Here is a 27,892-nt window from a genome sequence, read left to right on the forward strand (position 1 = left end):
TTTTATCTTGGGCCTGTGGTGAAAGAATTTTCCTTGACTCACATTTGTCTTCATTAGCCTCCCTATTACAACTTTTCCTCTTAAAGGCATTGGACAGATAAAATGCAAATCAGTCTTACATTCTTTCAGCATGTGGTTTTTAAAGAGTACTCCGAAATTAGTGCCTTATGTACGTTGTTTTATCTGTTGTCCCCTTATAAATATACTAGAGGCCCTAAACACAACAGATTGGTGTTATGGGAGGGGTTGGGATCATTACTGGAGAAGGTTTGGGGTTTTTTTCAGTTAATATATATTAAGATTAGAAACCCATTTTAGCAACCAGTGGGTAAAGGAGCACGAATTGCATCCTATACGTAGAACATTGAAGAGATCAGGAATTTCCTGATCACACCATTACCTGCTGTGCCTTCAACAACATGCAGGTGCCATCCTTCCCTACTAGTTACACAACACCTGTCCAGCTTATCAGTGAAAATTAGGCTAAAGATCCAGCTCAGTATCCATAGTGGGCGGTTAGTTTCTCATTATTTTTGTTTTGCAAAATAGGTTTCATTGATGAATCTTGTGTCACAACCACCCTAGATCTTCTGATTTAGAGTATCTCAGCTACCTAAAAAGCAGATGTGACTTTACCACAGCTTCCCCTAACATCAACAAGACTTCTACAGAGCATTACTCATGTTTAGAAAAAATTAGATAAATTTCAATACAGTAAAAAATTATTAGATGTTTCACCATTCACTACAAATAAAGCCACTTCCCACCAGGATAAAGATATCCCATGTTATTTCCTGGTTTTTAGCTGCGGTCAGATTTAGATATTAACTCGATTTTCTCAGTTGGCCTGAGGATCCAAGGTGGCCATCAGTTGTTGTACACCCATTTGGCTGCTGTATGCTCTAAAGCAGTTTTTTTCAACCTTCTTGATACCAGGGATCAGCTTGCTGCCTTCCTAAACTATGTCAGGGAGATCTCAGGGACCACCACTGGCCCACAGACTGGTCATTGAGAAATGCTCTAGATTGGTGCAGTAACATTAGTTCAGTCTCATTTTCAGAGACTCCAAGGCTAGAAGGGACCACTGTGATCATCTAGCCTCACCTCCTGTAGAACAGGTCATAGAAATCACCCAAAATAATTGCTCAAGATCTTTCAGAAAACCATCCAATTTTGATTTAAAAATGGTCAACGATGGAGAATCCACCACCACCCTTGGTAAATTGTTCTAATGGTTAATTACTCTCACCATTAAAAATTTACACCTTATTTCTAGTCTGAATTGGTCTAGCTTCAACTTTCAGCCATTGGATCATATTATATCTTTCTCTGCTAAACTGAAGAGCCTATTCTTAAATGTGTTCCCCATCTAGAAACTTAATAGACCGGGGTAGCCAACTGTGGCATGCAAGCCACATGCAGCTCTTTTACCGTTAAAAGTGCAGCTTGCAAGCCGCCCACATGCCCCCATTCTCCACCTACTGGGGGGAGAGAGCTCAGGACCTCTGCCTTGCAGTGCGGTGGTGGAAGGGCTTCTGTCCAGCAGGGAGGGGGATCTTGGTGCTTCCGGCTGCTGGGGCTTGGCGCTTCAACAGGAGTGGAGCTGAAGCCCTGAACCCTGGCTCCCGGCAGGTATGCCCTGGCTGTCAAACTTCTGAAGAGTGTTGTACGCAGCTCGGAAGGCCAGCAAGTTTGGCCACCCCTATTAAACTGTATTCAAGTCACCTCTTAACTTTGCCTCTCTTTTTAGCTTAACAAAGAGAAAGAGCTGAGTTACCAGAATGCATGCTTTCTAATCCTGTAGTCATTCTTATGGCTCTTCTCTGAACCATCTCCAATTTATCAACAGCCTTCCTAAACTATGGACAACAGAACTGGTCACCAGCTATGGACAGCAGCAGCAGTCCCACCAGTGCCAAATATATAGAGAAAATACCCTCCTTACTTGAGATTCCTGTTTATGGATCCCAGGATCATATTAGCACTTTTGGCTATAGCATCACAGTAGGAGCTTAGCCACCATGACCCCCAAATCTTTTTCAAAGTCACTGCCTCCTAGCATAGAGTCCCCCATGCTATAAGCAAGCCCTATATCCTTTATTCCTAGCTGCACACCATTTAGGCATATATTACTTACTTGTGCCCACTTTACCAAGGGAACCAGATCACTCTCAAACAATCACCTGTCTTCTGCAGTGTTTACCACCAATTTGCATCATCTGCAAACTTTATCAGTGATTGTTTTTGTCTGTCATTGATACAAATACTAAATGGCATAGGGTCAAGAACAGATACCTAGGGGACCCTACTGGAAATACACCTACCTGCTAACTATTCCCCATTTACAGTTACATTTTGAGACCAAGCAGTGACCCAGGTTTTAACCCATGTAATGTGTGCCACATTAATTTTATATCATTCTAGCCTTTTAATCAAAATGTCACATGGTACTAAGTCAATCACCTTTTGGGTGATGCTAATCAGGTGTATGGACTGACCTTGCCAGGAGAAAGCAAACTGGAGGGTTCAAGAAGAGGCTGTTAACACTGAACCATACCACTGATGCATGACAGAGGGAAGTCTGGAACAAGGTGGCTCAGTCAGGTAGAGGCTGCCTACAATGACACAGGCTGGAGGAGATACAGGCTGGAAGGGAGAGGCTTGGTTTTATATGTCAGGGGAGCAGGAGCTGCCACTTCATAGTAGGCAATATGTTCAGTGCCCTCCAGTATAGGAAACCACAAGGAAGTTTACTGCTTGTTTAGATAGGAGGAGAGGTTTCATAGACTTGATCTGAAATTCTAAATGGACAAGGACTGCTGTTTTATAGACTGCTGAGTGTTGATCGACAGCGGCCAAAATGCGTTTCCTGTTTATCAGGGGAAGTGCAGACATCTGGATTGCTGCATCTGGCATCATCAGTGGAAGGGAAAGAAGAAACATACTCTTTTTCGTTCCCCCTTTAATCAACCCACCGTAAAGCCATTATTTCTGATTTGGTAACCGGTTCATATTTATAAAAAATCATTCCATCAAATACAGACTGAACGCATGAGGATGGGACTTCACGGGCAGTTAAATCCAACTCCTTTCTGCACTTACAAACTGTATAAAAAAATTCTGCTTCACAGGCAAAGGCTCGGTCAGTGCAGTTTGCGTTAAAGCTGAAGGCAAATTTATGTTCTTGACAATCCACGATTATCCAAGTCCTTTACCTGCAAGACACAAATAATCTTTGCAGCTTTCCATAGTTCCATTAACACAGGGAACTACTCTACTGCGTACTGACTCCAGCACATGTTTAGGAGAAATCATAAATTATTCGTACTGACTTGTCCACTTTGTATTGGCAACTCAACATTCAAAGTTACATTCTTTTTACTCCTGTTCACAAGTACTTTGCTGTCTGTAGCTCATGCACTTCTAAACACCAAAAGGGCAAGTCATTTCACTTATACAGTTTCTCTACCTTTTCACAAGCTATCCAACTAAGTGAGGGGAGAAACATCTAGGATCATTTCACTTGTCTGTAACGTTATATTCCACACACATGCTCCATCGGTTCCAATTCTTAGCTGTAGTAGCCACAGGATAATTTTAAATTTCAGTGTTTAAAGTTTAACAAAATGTTCAGCCCAAATTCTTTAGACTGCTGGCTGCACATTACTATCCAGATATAATCCACTTTCAAACACAGTAACAGAATACCACTTTGTACTTCTATAGTGCTTAGGTACCATGGTGATGGGAGCCATATGTGGATTTTGACAGCACTTGGTAACTAAGATAAGATCCTAAGAAAGACCACTCTAGATCAGACCAAAGGTCCATCTAGCCCAGTATCCAGTCTTCTGCCAGTGGCCGATGTCAAATGCTTCAGAGTGATCCCATCCCCTGTTGTCCAGTCCCATTTCCTGGTAGCTGGAAGTTTAGGGACACCCAGAGCATGGGGTTGCATCCCTGACCATCTTGGCTAATAGCTATTGATGGACTAACTATCATCATCAACCCCATTTTACAGATGGAGAAATAGATGCAGAGAGGTGAACAGACTTGTTCAAGGTCACAGAGCAAATCTGTGGCAGAAGTGGGACTAAAACCTATTTCTACTTACTCCTAGTCTTGTGCCCTGCTCACTGGACCCATGCTGCCTTTGAGTATTTAATGGAAAGGCAAAAACGGTATTAGCTGTTTCAGAGAAGGTATGATGTGATCGCATATAAAGACCAAACAAATGGCATCAGTACAGGGGAACTGAAGACCTGTGGCACAGTCTGCATTCATTATTTGTTTACTTTAGTATAGCAGAAATAAGATCTGTGATCTAATCTATGGAGGATCACCTTCACAGCCATCTGGTGGCCTACGCTTCCCAATTCCCCTGCAGCATAGCTAACAAAATACATCCTCTGACACTTGTTTGGGCATGCAAGGAATGTTCAAGAATCCTAATCAAAATGGGGCATTTCCGGTACAACAATATAGAAAATGCCAACTAAAGAAACAAAGAGCCCTGAAGGAAAGGCAGCATCAGACCTGGTTTAAAGCTTGACTCCTTTGTAAATTTAGCAGTCCAGTTATTACGGCATTCCTGGCAGCTTCCCAGGACTTGTAGCCCATATCAGTAGCCTAAACTTGCCTAGAAAGCTGGACTCCATCCTTTGTTTAAAAGAAAAAAATTCCCAAAGTCTCACTTCCAAAAAGGCTGTCATATCCCAGCACAGGCAAACCCCAGATACCCAGACTGTTCACAATTTCCCCCCGCTCCTCTGTAGAGAGACGATAGCACCCACTGCCTGCTTACTTTGTATATTCGAACTAGCCAGTGCTCTGTGGTATATGCCTCCTCCAGCACATCGAGTTCAAAGTCTTTGTTTCCAATCTCAGCGTTTCTCACTCTGTCATAACCTGGGGGACGCTCTAGAAAGAATGGGAGTGGGGAAAATGACCAACAGCTTCAGAGTCCACATTTCTGCCAAAAATAATACAGGTCCTTCCAACCCAAATGAAAACCCTTTCCCAAGGCCTCTCAAAACCCGGTGGGCAGACAATGCATTCAAAACATGGAGCTGGCCAGGCTCTTCTCTTTCCCCAGATGACTCAATTCTGAACGTACAGCCTCCTGTGAGTTCTAACACAGTCTGTGCCCCCTATATAAAGTCAGATTTTCATCTCTTTATGTTCTGAAGGGCTGCAGTACAAGCCTCCTCGGGGCAAGCCAGAGCAGGGAAACAAGGTAAGTGGGAGGTGTTATTTTTTGTATTCCTTTCAGCTGTATTCCTTTCCAAATGCATCCTTAACTTTTGGGTGTCAGGTATCAAGATGTTCTCATGAAAGGCAGTCATGCGCCAACATCAGCACAGCAGGCTCAGAGCTGCCAATGCCTTCAAAGAAAGCCCAGAGCCTGGCAATGCACTTTATATTCCAGAACAAAACTTTGCACTGGTGTGTGGTGCTGGAATGACAGTCCTGCCAATAGAAGCCCTCCTTCCCCACCCCCAGGAGGTAGGGCAACATCCTCTCCATTTACAGAGTAGAGACAGAAAAAGGAAGGGACTTGCTCAAGTTCACACAGCAAGTTAGCATCAGAGTTGGGAACAGAACCTCAGGATCTGGGTACCCATGTTCCCTGCTCTAATGCCTAGACAGTATTCCTGATACTCTTCTGCAATACCAACACAAGGACCATTACTACATACTGGCTTCTGTGTAGACCTGCCCGAAGCGGTAGTAGCACATCTTATACATAAGGCAGTTGAGCAACACAGGGGAACCTTCCCTATCCACACGGAACTCTCCTGTTGGCGTGTAGTAATCGTGCTCCTTTATGTGCTTCCCGGTGTCTGTGCTTCCACCAATTCGCACCATCCACAGAAACTTGTTTATATCTAACAGAGGTAGGAAAGAGAGGTCAAAGTGTTTTTACACATCACACGTACTTCAAGCAAACAGTCTAAGCAGCTAAGAATGGCACTCAGCGGGGTCAACTTTCAGACTTCAGGCCTCCACCAGTTAGGTGACCCATGTGAAGGAGCACACACAGGGCATGTGGTTATTGAGACAACTGCCCATCTGGAGGCACAAGGCTGAAAGGCAGGTGCCCTCAGTCCCTATATTCAGAAACGTCAGTAGCAGCTGGACCTCCTGGAGAGCCTCACTTCAGGCTGAAACTGTATATGTGGCTCTGAGTGAAGAAACAAGGTAGATGAAGCTGCTTTGAACTCTGTAGTCTCCCCGAATCGCACAAGCTAGGAGCTCAGTGAGCAAATAGGTAAAAGGTGCCCCATCTACATTCTTCTCAAGTGGAAACATGAATTCATGAACCCTCAATACCCACCAGGAGGTAGGGAATTGTCTCCAGTTTACTGACAGGGAAAGGAAGGCAGAGAATGTAAGTGACTTTGCCCAGGAACACAGAACATATACTCCACCTGCTACCCAAACTGCAACCTTCCCTCAAACATCAGTAATCATAAGGCACTTAGCCACTGCCTCGGTAAGGAGGCTCACAGGAGCTTACATACTTTGCAAAATTACTGCATAACAAGCTATTGTACGTTCCAGAGGGTACCTGCAATTGAATTGCAGGATTGTTCTTGTTCCTGGCAGAGAATTGGTTTTGTGTTTCTCTAATACCCAGCCTGAAGGCTCAGAAGATGCCATCCAATTCGATTAGCAAGCCCCCTAGACACCCTTTGATCAAACAGTATCGTACAAACAAATCCAGGCATTCACCAGCAAGATGGAGCAGCGACATGAATCATTCTGGCCTTGCCACGCACCTGCTCATCCCTACACTGATTATCCATCCCCGAAGTCTAACAGAACCTCCAGCCTACCTGTCTATTCTAGTCTGTGTGTTGGGATTAATTTACATTAGATTAAAAAAAAACACACACCAATAACAAACCCTCCCAATTTAAGAGTAACCATGGGCTAGGTCTTTCCTTCCCCTGCTGCTTGTGCAGTGTAGCTCCAGCCAGCTCTTCAGTGGTCACATGGTGCAGCAGCTGAATGCACAACCTGCTACTGTGCATTGTGCAGGCAGGAGATGAGAGCATCACAGCACAGAAATCAGGGTTATTCATGCAAGAAGGGAGTGTGGGCAACTGGGCTAGAGGGATGAGTTAGCATGCAGGAGTTTGCACTGCAGAGCTGTAAGAAAAGGGTTTTAGAGTGACATATGTTACCATCTGAGGAATATCCAGTGAGGCCTCCAAATATTACCAGCACATAACTGACATCCAGCTCCCTCATAATCTCATAGGCCTTCTCTTCGGTGGATGCCATTGCCTTGGAGAAAAACAAAGCCAGAGTCAAGCCATAGCCATGAAATCCACAGTAACCCCATCACACGGGAGTACAAGCTGCATCATGGAATCGTCTCCATCAATAAATAAGAGCACGGGTCACTCAAATGAGAGCTAGAACCTCCATTCAGTGCAGCACCCAAGAAGAATTCATCTTCATCCATGGGAGGTTTTTCCTGGTACACTAAGAAGAGAGGTCCTGCGTTCAAGGAGTCACTGCACCTACCTGACCAACTCGGGAGATGTGTGTGTTATTCCAGGTGTTGTTGTCTACAAGAATCGTCCGATTCGCCATGGCTGTTATCTGATACCCATAGTCCCACCAGGACATGACCTTTGCATCCTGCATTCAAATACGAAAGAACCAATTAGTCACCTGCTTTCAACCAAAATTCAGAAAGGGCGCTGTCCTATTCCCACTACACCACACTTAAGTCGCAGGCCTGAGTGATTTGCTCTGAGAAGCTTAAACATTTGCATGAGGTTCCCAAAGTCCTTTGGCTCTAGGGTTGCTTAGGAATAAACATTATTATAGGACACTACAGTGTTCATTGAAGTTGAACTAGTCTGTGATGGAAAAAAGTTGGGCAGCCATAGAGCCATGTATGCCAAAGGTTCAGAGACAAAGCAGGCGGGGCGGGGCGCGCAAGAGCATTAAAAGCTTGCTCAAACAGCTGAGCTCTGCAGCAAACTGGGCCATCTCTGCAAATAAAGACATCTGGAAAAGAACTATCTGCGATCTCATTTCCCAGCTACAAAATACACAGAGAGCAAGACTGCAACAGGGAATTCCTTGAAAGCTGCCAAGAAAGGCTTTGTTAAAATGGAGAAGGGGCTCAAAGATGCTGTGCCTGCCAATATTCCCCGCAACCATTTCAACATACAGGTCGCCTCTAGCTCAGGCTGTATCCAGAGGAACCCTCACCTCGCCATTTTATCCCTTTCTTTGAGTCTGAAATCTGAGGCCAAAGACCTATTTACACAGCCAAACTGACCATATCAGTGGACAGCATTCTTGCTCACAGACTGAATTAAGGTGTATTACAACCCCTTTAGATTGTGTTACAGTTGTGCAATGACCCAGACTATAATGCTAGAATGTGGAGTTGTGATGCAGTTTGTTCTAGTCTACATAGGTAGGATCAAACTGTCTTACACTGCAACCTTCTAAAACGGTTGATTTTCATGGCTAGATGGGCCCAACACAGGAACTGCTCCATGCGTTAGTTGTATAGCGAGTCACTAATATGTTAGCTTCTGGAGACTGATAGTCTTGCAATACAACCAATTGCTCCAGAGACCCAGGGACTGAGATAATTTCCAAACCTACGTTGTGTGTGACAGAACTACTCACTGCACCGGACAGTTTTAAATTTAAAGTGACACACTGGGTCTTGGAGGCCAAGTCAGAGACACACAGTACCATCTTGGAGTTAACAACACCAGAATTATGAACTGACCGGTCAACCACACACCACAGGTGGAAGCAAAAATATGCAATCAGGCAGCAGCGGGGAGGGGGGAGAGGGGAAAGCAAATATAGTACAGTACTGTGTTAAACTACTAAAAATATAAAGGGAAAGTTTAAACAAAAAGAAGAGTTGACAAGGTAAGGAAACGGTTTCTGTGCTTGTTTCATTTACATTAAGATGGTTAAATGCAGCATTTTTCTTCTGCACAGTAAAGTTTCAAAGCTGCATTAAGTCAATGCTCTGTTGTAAACTTTTGAAAGAACAACCGTAATGTTTTGTTCTGAGTTACAAACATTTCAGAGTTACGAAAAACCTCCATTCCCAATGTGTTCGGAAGTCTGAGGTTCATCCTCATAGGCAACCCCTCTGCAGAGGTGAGCTGTACTCCCCAGTGCCAGTCCAAAGGGACATAATGGTAAAGTTAGAGCAACACCTAACCTACACTTTCATAACCTCCCACAAATGAAACAAATGTGTCAAAACTGTTTGCTTCCCACAAGTCTAGGCCAGCGGCCCAGCACTGTGAACAGTAGATCCATGTGCCTCATGCAGCTCTACAGAAAACAAACCAGCGGACGTGCAACAGACAGTATGGCAAAGAACCTTCACTTCCCCAAGGAATTAACAGTGTAAAAGCAAGTCATTCTGCAAGTGATGAAGGGCAATTTATCAGGGCCCTTCCTGTACAGACACACTAAAAGCAGCTAACTTACTTTTCCAGTTTTCCATTACCGTGTGATGCCATCATGCTGAATATTAGTATCTTGCAAATAGGGCCTTGTGGCCCCTGCCAGGAAGCTTGGGACCTAGGGATGGGTTACAAATGTAACCCCATGCTTACTCAGTGTAATAATATTCACTCAAGTAGTACCTTTCATACCAGGCTATCAGAGCCCTTTACAAACAGTAATTAATTAGTTAGGCCTCTTCACTCTCCTAGAAGGGAGCTATGCAACTATTATCTCCATTTTACAGATGGAATAGTTGAGGCACATATCGGATAAGTGACCTCCCACCATCACACACCATGGGGAATTAGAACCCAGGAGTCCAGACTCCCAGTTGTGCACCGTGGATAGGTACAGCAGCAGAGAAAATAAACATAAAACCCTGCTCGTCAGAAACAGATTTAATTCTGTTTTAGTTTTGATTTAGCACATTTAAATAAAAACCTGATCCGTGCCTCCTCCTCTTACTCGGAATAAATCTAATTTAGCCAAATATTCTGGCATTTAAGTCCAAATTGTTGCCATTGTCTCCCCAGCGACAGAAGGTGCAACAGCCCTGTAAGCTGTCAGGATTCAAGTCTCCCTGCTCCACCTGAAACCAAGCCCTAGGATCACTTTGTTTGTGCAGAGACCCTGTGGCAGTTTACCTCTGGCGTATTGTGACGCAGCCAGTAATACGCCTCTCTGAAGTCATCGAAGATGATCCTACTGCCATCCCCCCCACGAGCAGATAGCACTATGGAGGGGGAGGAGTAGGCCTCACTGGTTACCCAAGTCGAATGAAAAGTGTAGGTGATCAAGAAGAAAGCCATGACCAGGATCATGCCACTGGCAACCTAGGGAAGCAACAGACAGTATCAAAAGCATGTCAGAAGGTTCACTCATTTTGAAAGAGAGCTCAACCTCATATCACAGAGCTGTGCTCAACCAAAGTGCAGGGATCACAAGCGACAATTGGTCTACTCTATGCTTAGAAAAGAGACTCTACCACTGATCCTCTCTGAGCTACTCAAAAGGAGGGCTAGAGAACATCCCCATGTCACTTCCCCGCACCCCGCAATCTCCTTCCCCCACCTCCTTTAATTACATTCCCCCATAGAGATTTGGAGCACTTCCCCCAGATCAGTGCCCACATGGCTTCCCCTTGAAACCTGGATTATAATCATGCATGAAAACCCACTTCGTTTTTAATAGGGTAGGTAGAGTCCTGTTGCTTTTTGGTTTTCTTGTCTGGTCGGCTGATATCCAGGTTCTTCATGTAAGTGGAGAGCACCTGAGAAACCCCAATGCCAGATAGAATGCACATAACTGGGGCCAGAACCAGCATGAGACGCACCTGTTGAAGACAACAGGACATTTAGTACCTGGCCACAGAATGATGAGCTCCTAGCAAAATGCACAATGAGCACAGAAATGAAATACAGACAGTGGGTGTATATAGCTCCTCCCCACGGATGCAGTGACTGTACAGGCAAACAGCCATACTGTACTTCGCAATAACCATCCCAGCCTGGGACATAAGACTGTTTTCCAGTGGACCATCATTATGTTGAACACACTGGCATTCAGGACCAAAACAGAATGTTATGCATCACCTGATTTTAGAATGCATCACCTAATGCCAACAATGAAATCAGTTACATGCAGCATTAGGCTGTCCAAGGGGAATGCAAGGCAACATGCCTAGTGCCATGGGGTCTTTGAATTTCTCAGGGATGGCCACCAGCCATGTGCAGGAGGGATCTTAATTTAACATCACTTCTACAACCTCTAATACTGTTGTACCGTAACCAAGAATTAACGGATGCTTCCATGCACAGAGGTCAACTCTCACCTGGGGCACAATGTGCTAAACCAAAATCCTGAACTACTAGCTCACCATCAGCCACTCAGCTTTAATAATGAAATCCAGAGCCTACCACCTAGAAGCTTGATGGGCTTTACAACTCAGCTGTGAAAAACTAGAAAGAACATTCACTAATCCCTCCCAAAAATCTACTCACCCACGGCGATGGCAAGAGAGAGACTAATGATATTTCATTGCCGCTTCAAAAATCTCGCAAGGGCGCATTCCCTAACAAAACCTCACAACCATGTGTGATTGAAAAACAGAAAAATGTCATGACTGTTTTAACTAACTCTGTGGGTAACATTAGCTCTGTTTGACAATTGAAAAAGTTCAGACATAGGGAGGAGAAATTACTCTAAGGCCACTAGTGAGTCAGTAACAGACGGACTAGGAGCCATCCTAGTTCTCCACTTTACTCATTTCCTCTTTCTACCCATTTTTCCATCCCCAGGATGGTCAATCCCGTGACTTCGCACATTCAATCCTCAGCACGTGGCAGCTCTCACCATGACTGCAGAGAAATACATGCTGGTTACGCCGTACATGATGATAAAAATGCGGGCGTCCGACAGATTACTGAAACAGTAATACAGACCAACTGTAAGAGAAGGAGAGACAGGTCAGCAGCCAGCTTGGCAATTTCCTTCCAGGCCAAGAGTTAAAACGCATTGTATTAAACAATGCAGGACCAAAACAGAATGTTATGAATCACCTGATTTTAGAATGCATCACCTGTTGCCAACAATGAAATCAGTTACATGCAGCATTAGGCTGTCCAAGGAGAATGCAAGGTTACAATGCATTAACACCAGGGATGGGGCAGTGCTGGTCAGGTATTGTAAGGCTGTCTTGTGATGAATTAGCTTGTCAACATGGGGTTGAGGGTTAGAAGACAGAGCAAATGCTGGGCTTACTGTGCATAACAAGGGACCCATAAGTATGTGGTGTGCTACAGCATTAAGACAATGAGCAGGACATTTTATTGGCACAGCAACGAATGATTCAGCTGATTTAGTGGGTTTTTGTGTACAAAGCATACAAGGCTGTAGTACCCTCACTAACCAACCAATGCTCTGCAGACTGCACTTGCTTCTTATTCATATCTGGGTGTAATTCAAAATATTAGCACCAATTAACCCCAAATGCTCAGATCTAAAGACTGAGGGCAGAAGGCCATGGGGTAATCTCAGCAGTGACAACAGTTCATGGCAGGGATAGGCTGTCTCTCCAGTGGTAATAATATCCAGCACCTATTGTGTTTATAGCTTTCCATCCATAGATCTGAAAGTATTTTACAAGGCAGTTTAAGCATTATCATCCCATTTTACAGAGAATGGAATGACTTGCTCAGGATCACACTGTAGCAAAGAAAGCAACAGAACCCAGAAGTCCTAACTCCCATTCCAATGTTCTCTCTGCTATATAATGCTCTTTCATGGCAGTTGGGACCCAAGCCACACAGGCCATGCCATAAGGTCAACACTCTGGACTGCATCCAGAAGTAAAAGTGCAGGTTTCAGAGTGGATGTAGTATGAAACGCATGGCTGACAATGCTAAGCCGGGGGCAGCTCCATGGTGCACTAGCTGAAGCTTTTAAGTGGCCCTAAAATGTAGGCCTAACCAGCTGTACATTGCAATGCAATTTCCCACTGATCTTCTGTTGGACAAGGGTTTTGGCTTTTGGTATAAAGCTCCTCCACTCTAGGGCTTTGGCCACTTGCTGTGGGCAGGGGCCTGTCATTAGAATTTCTGCAGCAATTTTTTTCTTCATCGGAATCGGATTGGTGTGAGCACATTCCATAAACAAGTGCACTGAACTCACCTGGGAACATGAAAACAAGAAGCTGCAGGTCAAAGTAATAGGAGGACCAAGTGGTGGGCTGGTGCTCAGAGACTGAAGCAATGATGGGAATGTTATTCTTTGCATAGGAAGGATCCAGCAGAGAGTAGAAACGGCCAGTCCAAGGAGAGATTTTCCCTGGCAGTGAGGAGAGAAATCCACATTTATGTACTGGAGTCACAGGTCAGTTTACACCAGAAAGTTCTTTTACAGAGGACGAATATGTAGAGCTGTAATTGTATCTCACAAATATTGATCACATGCAACACTATTAATATACTGAATTTATTACTCCTCAGAATTACTAGGTTTTAAAATAGCTGTAAAGTGCAGCTCTCCTCTGAAAGGCACTCTCAGCATGGAGCTCCACAGTGCCATTTGTAATAGTCTCTCCTTGACTCCAGGTCAAATCTGTTCAGATTCCAAGTCAAGCAGCAGTTGTGTAACCTCTAGCTCAGCAAACTCAGTATGGGATCCAAGAGTCCTTTCTGACACTTCTATACAGATTCTGCTGCTGGAGATTAGTTAACTGTTCTGAAGATGAAGCATGAACCAGAATATACCCCAGCTCCAGCTCCCAGAGTTGTGCTGGCTCTGTTGGGCTAACAAAAATACTAAAAACATGCTTTTAGTGAATAACATAAGAAGATTATGAGTACTTGTGGCACCTTAGACTAACCCATTTATTTGAGCATAAGCTTTCGTGAGCTACAGCTCACTTCATCGGATGCATTTTTTTTCCACTAAATGCATCCGATGAAGTGAGCTGTGGCTCACGAAAGCTTATGCTCAAATAAATGGGTTAGTCTCTAAGGTGCCACAAGTCCTCCTTTTCTTTTTGCGAATACAGACTAACACGGCTGCTACGCTGAAATAAGAAGATTATGACTCTGGACACACACAGGGGATCAGGTTTGAGGAAGAAGGAGCTATTTCTACTTATCAGCGTAGAGCTACACTTTGCATGCAGATTTTGGTACAAGAGCTAGTACAACTTCTCAGCCAAGATAAGGGCTCTTTCCTATTTCATTGAAGGAATGAATTAAAATTAACCATTATGCCACTTTTCAAAGCAATAGCAGGAAAGTGAAGCAGAAAATTCATGTGTTCCATCACCAACACGATCACAGCTTTTGTCACATATCTCAATCTACCTGTCAGCATCAGCACAGCTCCTATAGTGAGAAGAACAAATCCAACCAGGGAGATCACACTTCTGAAGAGAATTTCAAATTGCTGGGGGTTCAGCTTGCTGCGCAGGTAATCCACAAAGGCATGGATCTGACACAGGCCAAAGACCCCCAAGGCAGCCATGTGCTCAGATGACAGGACAGGCTGTGAGGAGAAAGAGCAGGATCAGATGCGAAGGAGAACGACAGCAGATATTTCAATCTGCTTTCCAGCAGCATTCTCACTGAGTCACATGAAGCCTTCCCCTCTGGGCAGAGGGTGCACCACTCGGCCAGGAAGAGTCATTTTCTCACACAAATTAAAGCTCTTAGGAAGCCAGAAAGAAAATTAAATCCAGGAGCCACAATGAGAGCCCTGATCATACCAATCCCTTTTTCCACATACTCTCTCCCTGAGAACTTGTTAAAACAAAGATGCTGACCTGAACTGATACCATAACATTTAGCATATGGTAGTAGCTCAGATTAAGTCTCCTGAGTATCTAAGCAGGAGCTCAGAAAGACCACATAACTGCAGCTCAAGATGGTTTCAGCTGGCTCATTCGTTTATGAGAAAATAGGGGTATTTTAATAAAAAGGTAACAACAAAGACACAGTGAATAATCTAGTACCAGCCTACTGCTGTAGAAGTTACCCAGCCTTACAACCACACCCAGGCTAAGTTGTAAACATGTAACATTTGACAAAGGCTGTAAAGCAGCTTTCTCCCCATTTCACGGAGCTGGAAACAGAGGCACAGCGAGGTTAAGTGACTTGCCCAAGGCCCCAGAAAAGTCAGTATGGCAAAGCTGGAAGTAGAACCCATCCCCCACTGGACAACCCGGCCTTCCATAATTAGCACTGGGACTAGAAAAGCCATAATAAGAAACAATGACCTTAATCACAATGGCATTGAGTAAGTCCGTGAAGACCAAGTGGTTTTAAGAACAGGCAAACCCAAGTGATTTGGAACTTACAGCTATTTTATAATAATGGGTTTTATAATAACTTAAAATATCCAGAACACAGCAGGTCAGGATATTTGCTAGCACTGATAACAGTCTGCAGCCCTCTGACGAACAGTGCAAAGAGCATTACCGAAGTTCATGAAGCCCTGCACACTTCTGGGAGGAAATTCAGTCATATCATCCCTCTCTTACATATGAACTGAGGGACAGAGAGGTGAAGCATCTCCCCTAAGGTCACTCAATAAGTTAGTGGCAGAGCCAGGAACAGAACTCAAACATCAACCTACAGTTCCCCTTCTCTAACCGCTAGACCATACTCCATCTCACTGCTTCATTTAATTCCCTTACCTGGAAGCCAACAAAGGAAATCTGCATAGACAAGATGGTTCCTAAGCAGTACACGGTGCAGTAGGCTACATAGATCCTGTGGGAGAAGCGTCCTGTCAGCATCAGCACAAGGACATGCAGGGGGATCAGGTTAATCAGAAATACGTAGCCACCCCACGAGGAGACCTGGGTAAGAAAAGAAAAAAAAACAATTCTATGCTCAGAGTCAGTTGCACTGTGGGGATGGAAAAGAGGTTAATATGCTACAGGCCATCTCCCATTCCCTTACTCCTTTTGACAGGGAGACAACTGGGCCCAGAATCCTACAATGCTGAAAAGCCATTCTTCCTTTTATACAAATCATGGCTAACGTGACTGGGAGAGTAACTGCAGAGTGGACGAAAGACTGCGCACTCAGTGAATATGCCAGGGAAGCAACAAACATGCAGCAGATCAAATACCATCAATATTTAAGTAAAATATATTAAGGAAGACAAGCTAAGCTGAGCTGTGCATCTTTCACTACAGGGCATCCAAACTCTATCCAATACAGGCCCATGCTTGCCAACTTCACAGAAATGCATGGTATGCTCATAGGTTGTGTAAGACAGACTACAGCTACCCTCATCTGCCATGTAGGCCACATAGGACAACTGGTCCAATTTTACAAGATACCCACAAAGTATCATGGGCTTTTGCTCAAAAACAGGACCATTTTCACTCAGGAATAGTCTGATTCTTAAGCAAACTAATACTTTCAAAATTCCCTTTAAAAGGAAACAAATTCCCATCAACACCCATGTGAAAACTGGAATTTCTCACAGTAGCCAATGCCACATACGTGGGACTCTTGATCACACTCCAGTCGTTTTTAAACAGTTACCAATTCAAAACGTTCTTCAGAATTAACACTGTCCGTATATAGCAGCCTTCTTGTGATGGCTTCAAACAATGCAGAGTTAACGTCCCTCTTTGGCTTTTCTAACACTTAGTTCACTGTTTCTCTCAGCAGACTTGGGCAAATGTTACTGTTGTTTGTACATTTAGTACATCCCACTAGAGGGAAGAGAACATGTAAAAGTCATGGTGCTGCCCCAATTCCAAACATCTTTCCTTTTAAGTAAGTGACTCTTCTTTAAAAATCTGCCTTTTCTCTGCTAGTTTAGATGAGCTCTCCAGCACTGACCTGACAGGAAAATGCACCCAAAGAAAGAGAATTATCTTTGTAGCCACATGGAAGAATTTCAGAATGGCTCATCTCAGATCTTGCATTATCTGCTGTATTATGAATATAGTCTTATGTGACGCTTACCCAGACTCGCCAATGCTACTACTATGCACAAACAATATGGCATGTAACACTGGGAATCATTAGCAGTTAATCTGATACAGTATTCATAAAAGCTGAACGGAGCATTGACCCTACTTGCTCCACTCAAAAAAGCCAAATAAAGAAAAAGCAACAGAAAATAGCATCTGAGAATATACAGAGACCACTGGGTCTTAATGACAGCATCTAGGCAGCTTAGATCACTGGACAAAATGAAACCCACTACACAGGAAACAGGAGGAGTGAAAGCTTTGCCCCTCACTTCATTTCAACATATCAGGATGAATGTTCCACAGGAGGGGGGAAACATGTCCTTCTGGCTTTGAAATCAAATTCTAGTTTTTTTACGCCTCAGATAAATTTTCTTTACACTGGAGTTGCTAACAGAGCATCTCTGCTGGGCTGCTCTGGAGTCCTCGAACACCAGACAGCATGCTAGGCAGCTCTGCTTACTATTTGCTTTGACCATGTCTACACTAGGAAAAGAGGTGAAGGCCAAAACATGTTAAAATCCTAATGTAGGCAAGGCAAGTTGTAGTTTTAACATGTCAGTCTGTATATGGAAACCCTAGGCTTTACTTTGATCAGCTAATGTGTTAAAAAAAACCACCTTTTCTCCTAATGAGGACAAGGCCTTTGATACCTGGACTCTGCAACATCACCCCCTATAATAAAAAGGGTCAATGGATAATAAAGCTCAATCAGCAGGGAGTCAATCCAAGGGCTCCCAACCACTGGCCCCATCAGCAACCTGGTAGGAACTAGGCAGATACATGTAACTGGCATAAAATGATACAAAATATAGTCACCCGCAACTTCAATACCCAGGTGTGCCGCAGGGAGGATACACCCTACATATAGGAATCATCAAGGAACACAGGATGGAAGATTGAATGCTGAAACAGAGACAGACAGCTGCAGGACACATTTGACACCCAGGCTGTATTTTGGTTACTTCTGGTCAACTCCCACAGCTGAAGTGGTCACTGGCTTGTTGGAGATTCCTAAACATTATGAACAGAAACAGACACTTACCATGTAGAAGTAGGCAAGGGCACACATGGCTGCCCAGTAGATGGAGCCAGTCTTCACTGCTTTGATCCACATGTAGTAAGTTAGCAACATACAGAATATTGCAATACCTGAGCAAAATAATGTACAGAAATCAGCCTGGAAAAACTATGGACACAAAAACAAATATCTGCCCTGAAGGGCCCAGGACAACCTCACCGTGGCAAAAAGGACAAGCCCTTTAATTCAATGGGGATTAGGTGCCTAACTTACTTAGGCGCTTTTGTAAATCTCACTAGACAACATCTGCATCTTTAGGCACCTAAAAACCTTGGTAAACCTGACCCTAGGTCCACCATGTTGTCCAAGGAGACAAAATTTCCTCACAGTAGTAATAGCCATTGCATCACTGGCAATGTGATCTCCTATGAAAGTTACTGCCCTATGTCAAAATGTCCTTCCCTCAAAGTTCAGCCATGGGACTAGGGCACAGCACACACTGTCCAGCTCCTGAAAAACCCCCCACTGGTTTGGGAACCACACGTGCAGTGGCAGTGCCTACCTAGATTTCAATATATTACACGCTGTGTGCACCCTTCACAGAGCGAACGCCAGAAATCCTTATCGCAAGGAGCAGAGGCCTACAAAATTACTGTCTGTTACACGGACAACTTAACACGTCACTGTCTATGTTGCCTTGGGCCCCTGGAAGAAACATCTACCCCGTATGTGAATGTATATGTAAATTAAATTACAATTTAAAGCACAATTCAAGGTTTAAAAAAGGTAAACATGGTTCCTTCTGACTCTACAAATTTGCTTCTGGTGCCCCTCCAAGTCACATCTGCTAACTTTGCTGACAAGTTGCTTCTTGGTAGCCCCAGCAGTACCAACACAGCTACAGAAGAGCAAGCTGGATTCTGTTCTGTTTTAGGTACCAAGAGCGAACTTGTCTCCATTTCAGCTGCAGAATTGTTGTTACTGGCAGCGAGGTAAGGGGAAGAAGAAACATGGCAAGCGTAGTAGAGTTTATGGAGCTGGTAGAATTGCTTGGTGACATGAAACTGACGATATTCCTATTAGAGTATGATTAGCATGCTCATTTCTGTACAAAAGAGAAAAGATGCTTTCTGTCCTGAGAGGTCAGCTGCCTCAACTGGACAGGCAAAACATGCTGGATGGGCAGGAGAAAAGCCACATCTCAATGCAGTGAAGATTTTGTCTGGTGGATCATTATTGCTTAGGAATGACCCGGCTGTGTGTCTCTGGGAGCAAATACAGGAGGAATCACACAATGCTATTTTTACAGTCAGTTTTCAGCACGTAGTGGTTCTTTAGGGGTTACCTTCTGTCTCTACATAACCCCATTTTGGAGTCCCACCGATCTCACCTTCATTGTCATAGGAGCCAGCCACAGAACGAGAGATGTAACCAGGCACCACGGCAATCATGGCAGCAGCTAGGAGACCTGCCCCTGCATCCTGGGAACCACATATGGTCAGAGGGAAAGAGATTCAACTTCAGTCTTTAAAGAGAGATTTACAAACAAGCATGGCTGGCAAAAGCAAACTAACCCAAGGCACAGTTCCTGCTTAGTGACTTGGTAAAATAATCAATTCTCCCAGCCCAAGGGGCCCTAGAGAAGATTTGCCATACCCCACTCCCTCTGAGACCTGTATCAGAGCCTGCCTTCAGCTGAGGAGAGCTGGAGGAGGATCCCCTTTGGGGCCCATAAGAGGGGCTCTTGTCTGCTAGAGGGGGATCAATACAGAGACTGAAACACAGACCAGAGAGTCAAACCTGATTACTGCATGTACCACCCTGACAGAAAGCTGGCAGAAGGAAGGAACTCACAGAGCTGTATCTAAACAGAATCCTGAAACTACCTTCATTATGGCTACAAAATGCTGACAGTAAGGCTGAAACTCCCAGTTTCATGGGGAACACGAACATATGAGACTGAATGCGGAAGGATCTTTGGGCAGTAGCCCAAGGTCACCCTCTCCAGCTCAAACATCTTTTTAAAAGCCAGTGGGCAGAACTAAGCAAACATGAATGACTTTGCACTATCGCTGTGCAAAGCAGCTCTGGTGGGAAAATAAAGCCCAGGCACTTGGGACCAAATTGCGTTGCTCGTGCAGATGAACGTGACACGGCGGAGGCTCTGGACACACATTCCTGTGCAATTACAAGCCTTGCAGGTCATTCAAAAGGCATCTCCAGGCAGCAGAGAATTTTAAAGGGCACAAAATAAACTGTGGCCCAGATGCCTCAAACAAGTAGAGATCCTGAAGCAACTCTCAGAGCTGCCTTTGGGTCAAGCTGAGGCAATACATTTAAGCCCCAGCCCCTCCTACTCCCATTCTCCCTACCACATTTAACATGACAAGGAGCAAGGAAACAGGACTCAAGCTGGAATCCTAGGCCAACTATTGCCATTTACAAACCCCCAGGCATTGTGGGATTTGTAGCACTCACAGAGCCATGTGTGAGACACAGGACCTAAACATGACTGAAGGGGAGAGCTGCTATTTTTTCCTAGTCTGTAAGACCCCAGCATGGTTGCTAACCTGCTGGCCTCCCATCAAAGCCAGTCAGCGCCAAGCACTCAGAGGTCAGTGCAAAATGAAATAGAGCACGGAAAAGATCCCATTGGGTAGGAGTCAATAAAAAACCCAGTCAAGAATATACAGGCCTCCCAAATAGTTTGGGGGATTTTTCAAGACCAGATGAATAAACTGAACTACCTGATGAATCTGGCTCTCAAACAGCAAATAATCAATAGACAACAGTGTAACAGAAGTATTAAGGACCATAATCTCACGCCCCCCACAATTCTCAGTGCTTCTGCTCTGTCATATAGGTACACCAGACAGCAAATCTCATGCCCTCTACAGAAAGCTACAAAACTCAGAAGCTATGCACAGATCTACTCTTTATCACTCTTTACCTTGAGTTCTTTGGTGAGGTGATAAGTTACTATGGTGGTGAAGGAAGAGAAGAGGGGAGCCAGGAATACACAAACATTTCGGATGTCAATGGTAATGTGGAAGAAGTGCAGAACATGGTAAATCGCTGCTGATGTGATCATCAAACCTGAGTGACAGAGAATCTTGTTAGCAAGGGGTCATTGATTCACCAGCAATACATGAGCTATACTTCATTTAGCACAGAAGGCAACTGAGATGCTGTTTTAAGTTAAGAAAGGGATAATTTAGCTGCTGTAAAGAGAATTTAAAGGACACAGTCAGATTAAAGCATTTACACTAATTCTTTATGTAAATTATGACCATCTAGGTACTTATATTGCCCTTAACACTATTATCTGAAGGTCTCAGGGACCCCCAAACCTTCCTAAATTAGAGGCTTGGTGGGGAGAGGATATGAAACAGGGATGTCTGGCCAGTGCCTCTGATCCAAGAGAATGCTGGTCAGATTTAAAGGGACAGCCATCAAAATACTCCAGACCCTTTTAAAGACATCTGGCATCTGTCTTAACTGGGCTCTGAACATGGGATAAAGTGCAGACTTCCTCCCACAGTTGGCCTTGAGTAAACCAGACAGCAGCTTTGAACTATGTTCTACCTTTGGAGAATCTGCAACAAAGTGCAACCCTGCAGGACAAAACTGGACTACATTTAAGTGAAGTCTGTTATCTTGAGGGCTGTATTAGAATTATGAATGCCCAGATCATGTGTAAAAAGAACAGGGGGACTGGTGGCACCTTAGAAACTAACCCATTTATTTGAGCATAAGCTTTCGTGAGCTACGGCTCACTTCATGGGACGCAACATGTGTGAACTCCGAGAATTCCACCTCTCTGTCAATCAGGTACCATGGTGCAAGCAGAATCAACAGTATAGTTCACGCCAGCCAGCTACTGTCCAAAACTCAAACCGGGGGGGGGAGGGGGAAGGAGGAGGAAAGACACACCCATGTGCCGCTCACACTGTCTTAGATGAATAATCCTTAAATCCTAGCAAGGACTATCTGAACTACCACTGTCAGATGCTAGCCCAGTGGGCTGCCACATTACTAGTCAATTTGTTTATCCAAAATTATTTCTTAGGTACCATTTCAGCTACGCAACTGATAAGAACAATTCTAATGTTTCATGACGCTGATGTAAAGTGAGAGAGGAAAATCAAGTTTGATTGCCCGGCCACAAAAATATCGGAGCTAGGGAACAGGAGAGACAAGATGAAGGGATAAGTCTCTTGAACCAAGATAAGGGCTTGGAATCTGCACCATCTGAACTTCTTGTACTTTAAAGTGAGGTTTAGTGCAAAAGAAACACCCTGGCTTTACCTGGATAAATGGTTCCACCAATGATCCTCCCCAGGGGGTACCAGGCTCTGTCGTCAAACCAGTTGTGGAATTTATAGAAGCCCTCCTCTGCCAGGAAGCGGGTCGTGCGGTAGTTAAAATACCTGCAATAGCATGAGATGTTGAGTGTGTCTGCAGCGTGGACACGGGAAACGCTGTTTACCGCTCCTCAGGTTCCAATCTCAGCCTTTAACTAATCAATGCACGAGGAAGTGCCACTATTTATGACACGTGAGTGCCAGCCCAAGTGCTGAGCAGTACACAGTCTTGAAATAAAATCCTTAGGAGATCCATGTGCAAACACACCAAGTATTAGATACAAGGAGCTCTGGCCATTTCTTCACTATGCATTCTGAGTTTTAGCAGGTAGCAATGTGATCAGCTGGACCTCTCTCCAGCTGTAGACGTTTATGACTAACGATACAGAATACAAAGCTACCCCAGTTGGCAGTATATTTTCTGAAGAGAGAAAGAATGCAGCTCAGACCTCTGCATATCTAGGCTGCCTAACATTTTGCAAGATAGTTGCATTGTGTTTTTACTGGGACAGCCTCAGTAAAAGCAGGGCCAGAAGAGATCACTTGCAGAGCCAATTCGATCCCCCATCCTCCCAGCAAGCATGTCACAAAACTGTTCACTACTTCACTCCAGCTTCGCTAAACCATCCTGAACCTCTGTAGTGAAGGTGCCCTGTCCGTCTCCACCTCTGCGCTACTTCCTACTGGTTTCAAAGGTGACCACAAAGGTCCAAATTCTAGTAGATTAACCCAATATGAGCTCAAACCTGCAAGGGGCACTCAGAGCTTTGCTACCTAAGCGTACTTTATTGTACTCTTACTTTTTGGGGGTCCTGCATTCATCCCCACCAGGTCCAGAGGGCACGCCCTGGCAGCAACATACTTATACCAAAGCTACCAGGGAACCTGTTCAAGTTAACTCCATCTAAGCCAGCTCCACACTCCAGCAAGAATCACTGGCAACAGGGGAGTGCCAGCTTTTGGGGGAGGGCAACCTAAAGGTCTGTGATGAAGGGTACGTTTTCAATCCCCCATCTTTAACGGAGAGCAATTTGCTCAGCACCCTCGCGCATGACATTGCAGAAGGGTAATGTGACCCTGACAAACACAGCACCATTTCTGCATTCTCACAAGGAAAAAGACTAACCAGAGCCCACAAGAATGATACTTACGGGTCAAATTCATGGATGACACTTTCAAATCTTAACACAGAGAAGAGTCTAGTGGAGAAAGCTGCAAAACATAGGCAGAAGGGAGAATCAACGCACAGCATTCACACAGCAAGGGAAACTTGATTTAGCTCAATGTCTCTGTTCGATGAAAGCTTAAAACCTGTGAAAAGTGGTGGGGTCATCGGAGAAGGTGCGTTTGGCCTGATATCCAGGACTGGCTCGAACTGACCCCTTGAGGGAGTTGGGGTGGAGAGATGTTATTTTCAATATATTAAAAATAATGGAAAGGGTTTTTTTTAAAAGCAATGCTAAAAATAGCTGAGTTCCGTTACCCTAAGAAATGCAGAACATGGAGCTGAGCTAGCAAAATTCTGGAAGTTGCCTTTTGAGGATGTTCATAGTTAAATTACCAAGGCTCAGACTTACATAGCACAGCTGCCATCGACAGGATGAGAAGCTTGAGCAGCGTGTCCTGTTTTTCATAGGACAGGCGGAGAAACCCTAACTTGGTCATTTTCACATCAAAGGCTGCGATGGATGATGCCTGAACACCTGAAAGGGAACAGGACAGAAGGGATGAGCCAAGAGCAAGGCAGCCCGCAGCCCAAGAGCAGCATTTTGGATTCCTGTTAGGACGTTTATTCAGAAGCTCTCTAAATAAGGAATTAACAGATCCATATTCCCTTGAATGGGACCGTCCCCATGCCTCAACACACTCCATTTCTGCCCCAAAAGGCAGTCTCCCCTCCTGTCATTCTGACTGTGTCACCCGCTCTGGATACTTTCACTGGCTTTCTGTCTCTTATGGAATCTGATTCAAACTTCTCACTAATCCCAGCCCTACTTAGATCTCTGATCTCAGTCCCTCCTCCCCTTACTTTGCCATTCCTCACTTCCTTTCGCTCTCAGCATCTTCTACTATACTCCCCCTAAGACTGGGACACTCTCCCTGCCCTCATCTGCCAGATGTCCTTTTCCCCTTCAAATTCATCTTTGAAACACACCTCTTCAAGCAATCCCTCTTCACCAGTAACCCCCTCACCTGATCAGCTGTCCTCAGTCTTGTCTGTGTTTGTCTTGCCTTAGACTGCAAGTTCTTTGGGGCAGAGGATGTGTCTGTTTCTGTGTGTGTAAAGTGCCATGTAAATGTAAGTTTTATAAGCAATTAACAATAAGTAATACTTCAAAAAGTAATACTTCAAAAGCATTCCCTGGCCTAAAACCCTCCCTTCAACTTTTAAAGTGACCTGCAAAGGCCAAAAAAATCCCAAACAAAACAGTACACATAGAGTTTGTGCCCTTTTTTACTCCCATTTGATACATGAAGAGGGCCTGAAAGGATCTCCCCCCACCTCCCGATTTGTTTACACTAGAAATTCAGGACTTTTCTACTGTGGACCAGGATAGGGTAGTAAAATTGCACCAGTTTAAATCAATCAATTTAAAATCAACCGGTGAAACTTTTCTAATCGTGACAAGCCCAAAGACACTATAAATACAAAACCAATAGGATTATGATATCAGACAAGAGGGAAGTGAAACCTGATTAAAAAGAGAAGGGATTTTAATTCAGAATACATCAGTCTCTTTGATTTTGTTGACACCTCACTTCTTTAACAAATACATTTGGGAAATAAGTTCTCTTTGTTATTGATTTAGACTCCCTAACCCTTCAAGGACAAAGAAAGCTCCATATCCATATGTCTGAGACACCCAATGAGCCTTTCAATTAAGCCAGGGGAGACCAGACTTGACAATCCTGGGATTTGTAAATAAAATAAAGATACGTGCAGAAACACTTCCAGATCTGCTTTACCTATCAGAAAAGTTACAAACTTGGCAAAAATAATAGTCAAGACCGAATCACTGATGCTACATTTTTAATAGTTTCCCAATTTCGGGGGACACAGAAAGATCATTATTATTCTACTCAAAGGTAACGGAATGCAAATGCCCATGGAGCATTAGGGCAAGAGAATCTGGCACTGGCTCTGGAGATTTTCTAGATAACGGATAATCTAGCTCTGAGCTTGGCAGCAGCCCCAGGAACTTCAGGGCAACAAAGGATATGGTGCTGGAGTTGCTGCCTATAGATTGTCTGGATTCCAGAAGGTGACACACACAGTAAGTCAGTCTGCCTCACAGGTCACTCTACTAACTGGCAAAGCTGGCTCTAAGGAACATTGTCCAGCCATGGCTTTGTCATCCAGATGGGGCAACCTGCAATTCCTGTACAGTAACTGCCCTCAGTAAGAGGAATAAGCAAAAGGGTAGAGCTCAGGGCCATGGAACAACTGTGGAACGGATACCACCGAGACATCATATCCCCTCCTTCCTCTCAGACTGAACAGAGAGTCATTACAGTCAACTGTTCCCTCTTCTGCAGTCCCCGAAGACTCAATCTTCTGCCCCATATCATTCAACAGCTCTCTGATACCTTTGGGAGAGCTACAGAGTTAACACAGGTGAAAGTGCCAGCATTATCTCCTAGCTTTCTCAATGTCCAGCCAAAATCAGCACCTGGATGAAGACCAGCTCCCTAAAGCTGAACTCAGGCAAGATGAAGGTGATGCTTGTAGGATGAGGGAAAGTCCTTCAAGGAATTTGGCTCCTCTACAGCACTCCCTACTAGTGAGGGCAGGGCAGTCAGTAACCTTGGGGTCCGTTTTAACTTCCTCCATGGCACTGGGTACCCAAATGATCATGATGTAAAAAAAGTGCCCACTGCCATCTATGACTGGCCAGGTGATTGCACATCTCTTATCAGATACAGAGCTCCTCGTGGTGATCAATATAATAAATGTCATTCATGGCCTCTGGGGTTTGATTATTGCAACTCATATTGAGGAAAGAGGCCACATGCCCCGAAAAAGCTTCAGCTGGTACAAAACACAGCAGCCCATCAGCTTAGCACCATAAGTCACTCATCACAGGTCTCCACCCTCTGCACTTCTCACCAATGAACAGTCCAGTTCAAAGTCTCTAGCCCAATAGCCCGCCCTGGGACTGACCCTCGGTACCCCCACCTCGAGCATGGCCTCTCACAATTGCTACCTTCCACCGAGGCTATGCAACTGTCAATCTGCAGGGAAAGGCTCCTTAGTGCAGAAGACAGAAATTTCATGAGAGCTGACTTTAGACCAGAGAGTCTAAAACCGTAGTCCGTGGACCGCCAGTGGTCCACAAGCTCCATTCAGGTGGTCCGCGGATAGTTCTCTCTAAGGTGCACGCCTGGGCGGTCGCACACAAGAGAATGAAGGGCCACCCACCTAATTAGTGGAGCCACTGATTAGGTGCCTGGACCCTGGAGAAGTCGCACATGTAAGGTGAGGTGGCGGCTTGGGGGGGAATAGGGGGTAGGCGGGAGAGGGCAGTGGGGTGAGAAGAGGGGGTGGGGGGAATTTGGGATGTGCAAGGCTGCAGCGGCCAGAGAAACAGGCGACTTTCCCCAGCTCCAGGGCTGCAGCTGCTGGGGAGAGACTCCCGCTCCTTCCCAGCCCCAGCTCGGGGGCTGCCGTGGCAGGAGAAGAGGGGGCACATCCATCACATTTGAAAGGTAAGACTACGGATATTAAAATATGAGTTGTGTGCTTTTATTTGTAGAGCAAAAAACCGTTAATTATTATTAATTTTTTTTATATAGCGCTTTTATCCAAAGGGCTTTTACAACGGTTAGCGAAGGCTCCGAACAGAGTTCGGAAAGATTATTAAGTGGTCCGCTAAGACCCTCGGCCATTTCCCAGGCGTCTGCAGAAAAAAAGAAAAAAGTTGGAGGCCCACTGGCCGGGACTACGGGACCCGCTGCCACAAAAGCGACGTGGCCACAGGCCTCGGCGTGTTCAGCGCTAGACCCACACCCGGCTGCCCCCCGGGGCCGGTCCCTCAGCAGGTCCGGCGCCCCCGCTGCCGCGGGCACCCGCACCCCGCCGTCGTGCGTGACAGCGTCGCCGTAACGCCCGGGAGCCCCAGTCCTAGACTGGGACCGCCCCCCCCCGTGCTAGGCGCTGTACACACCGACACAAGAGACAGGCCCTGCCCCCAGGAGCCCCTGGCCTGACGCCCAGAGCGAGAGCCCGGCGGGCAGGGGCCCCGGAGCCGAGCGGCCTGGGGGCCAAGGAGGGCGGGGAGCTCCCCCAGCCGCAGGGGCCGGGGGGCGGGGGGGAGGGGCCGGGGCAGTGAGAACGAGCCCGCCCGCCAAGGCGGACGCTGCCCCCGGCGACCCGACGCTGCACGCGCGGAGGCCCCGCAGGCCGGCCCGGGCCCTCACCCCCTCACCTGGGCGCCGCTCTCCGCCCCGCTCCCTCAGCCAGCCATCTGCTCGGCGCACCCACCCCGGCTCGCGCCTCCTCCCCGCCCCTCGCTCCTGGGCACA

At 45.3% G+C, this 27,892-nt stretch overlaps 1 protein-coding gene across 1 annotated transcript; it reads right to left on the reverse strand.

Moving 5' to 3' along the window:
* Positions 1-2,945: 2,945 nt before the first annotated feature.
* STT3A (STT3 oligosaccharyltransferase complex catalytic subunit A) lies at positions 2,946-27,892 on the reverse strand. Its single transcript, XM_084611862.1, has 19 exons — positions 27,796-27,892; positions 24,563-24,642; positions 23,947-24,072; positions 23,521-23,581; positions 22,314-22,435; positions 20,956-21,101; positions 19,396-19,486; positions 18,030-18,136; positions 15,686-15,850; positions 14,355-14,535; positions 13,183-13,338; positions 11,866-11,957; positions 10,691-10,846; positions 10,158-10,346; positions 7,537-7,653; positions 7,191-7,293; positions 5,700-5,888; positions 4,805-4,920; positions 2,946-3,215 (listed from the first exon to the last, which is right to left on the reverse strand). The coding sequence occupies exons 3-19, from the start codon at positions 24,032-24,034 to the stop codon at positions 3,177-3,179; spliced, it is 2,118 nt and encodes a 705-aa protein (XP_084467988.1). The 5' UTR covers positions 24,035-24,072; positions 24,563-24,642; positions 27,796-27,892; the 3' UTR covers positions 2,946-3,176.

This window comes from Lepidochelys olivacea (assembly GCF_965140295.1).
Source record: "Lepidochelys olivacea isolate rLepOli2 genome assembly, chromosome: 22".
NCBI lineage: Eukaryota > Metazoa > Chordata > Testudines > Cheloniidae > Lepidochelys > Lepidochelys olivacea.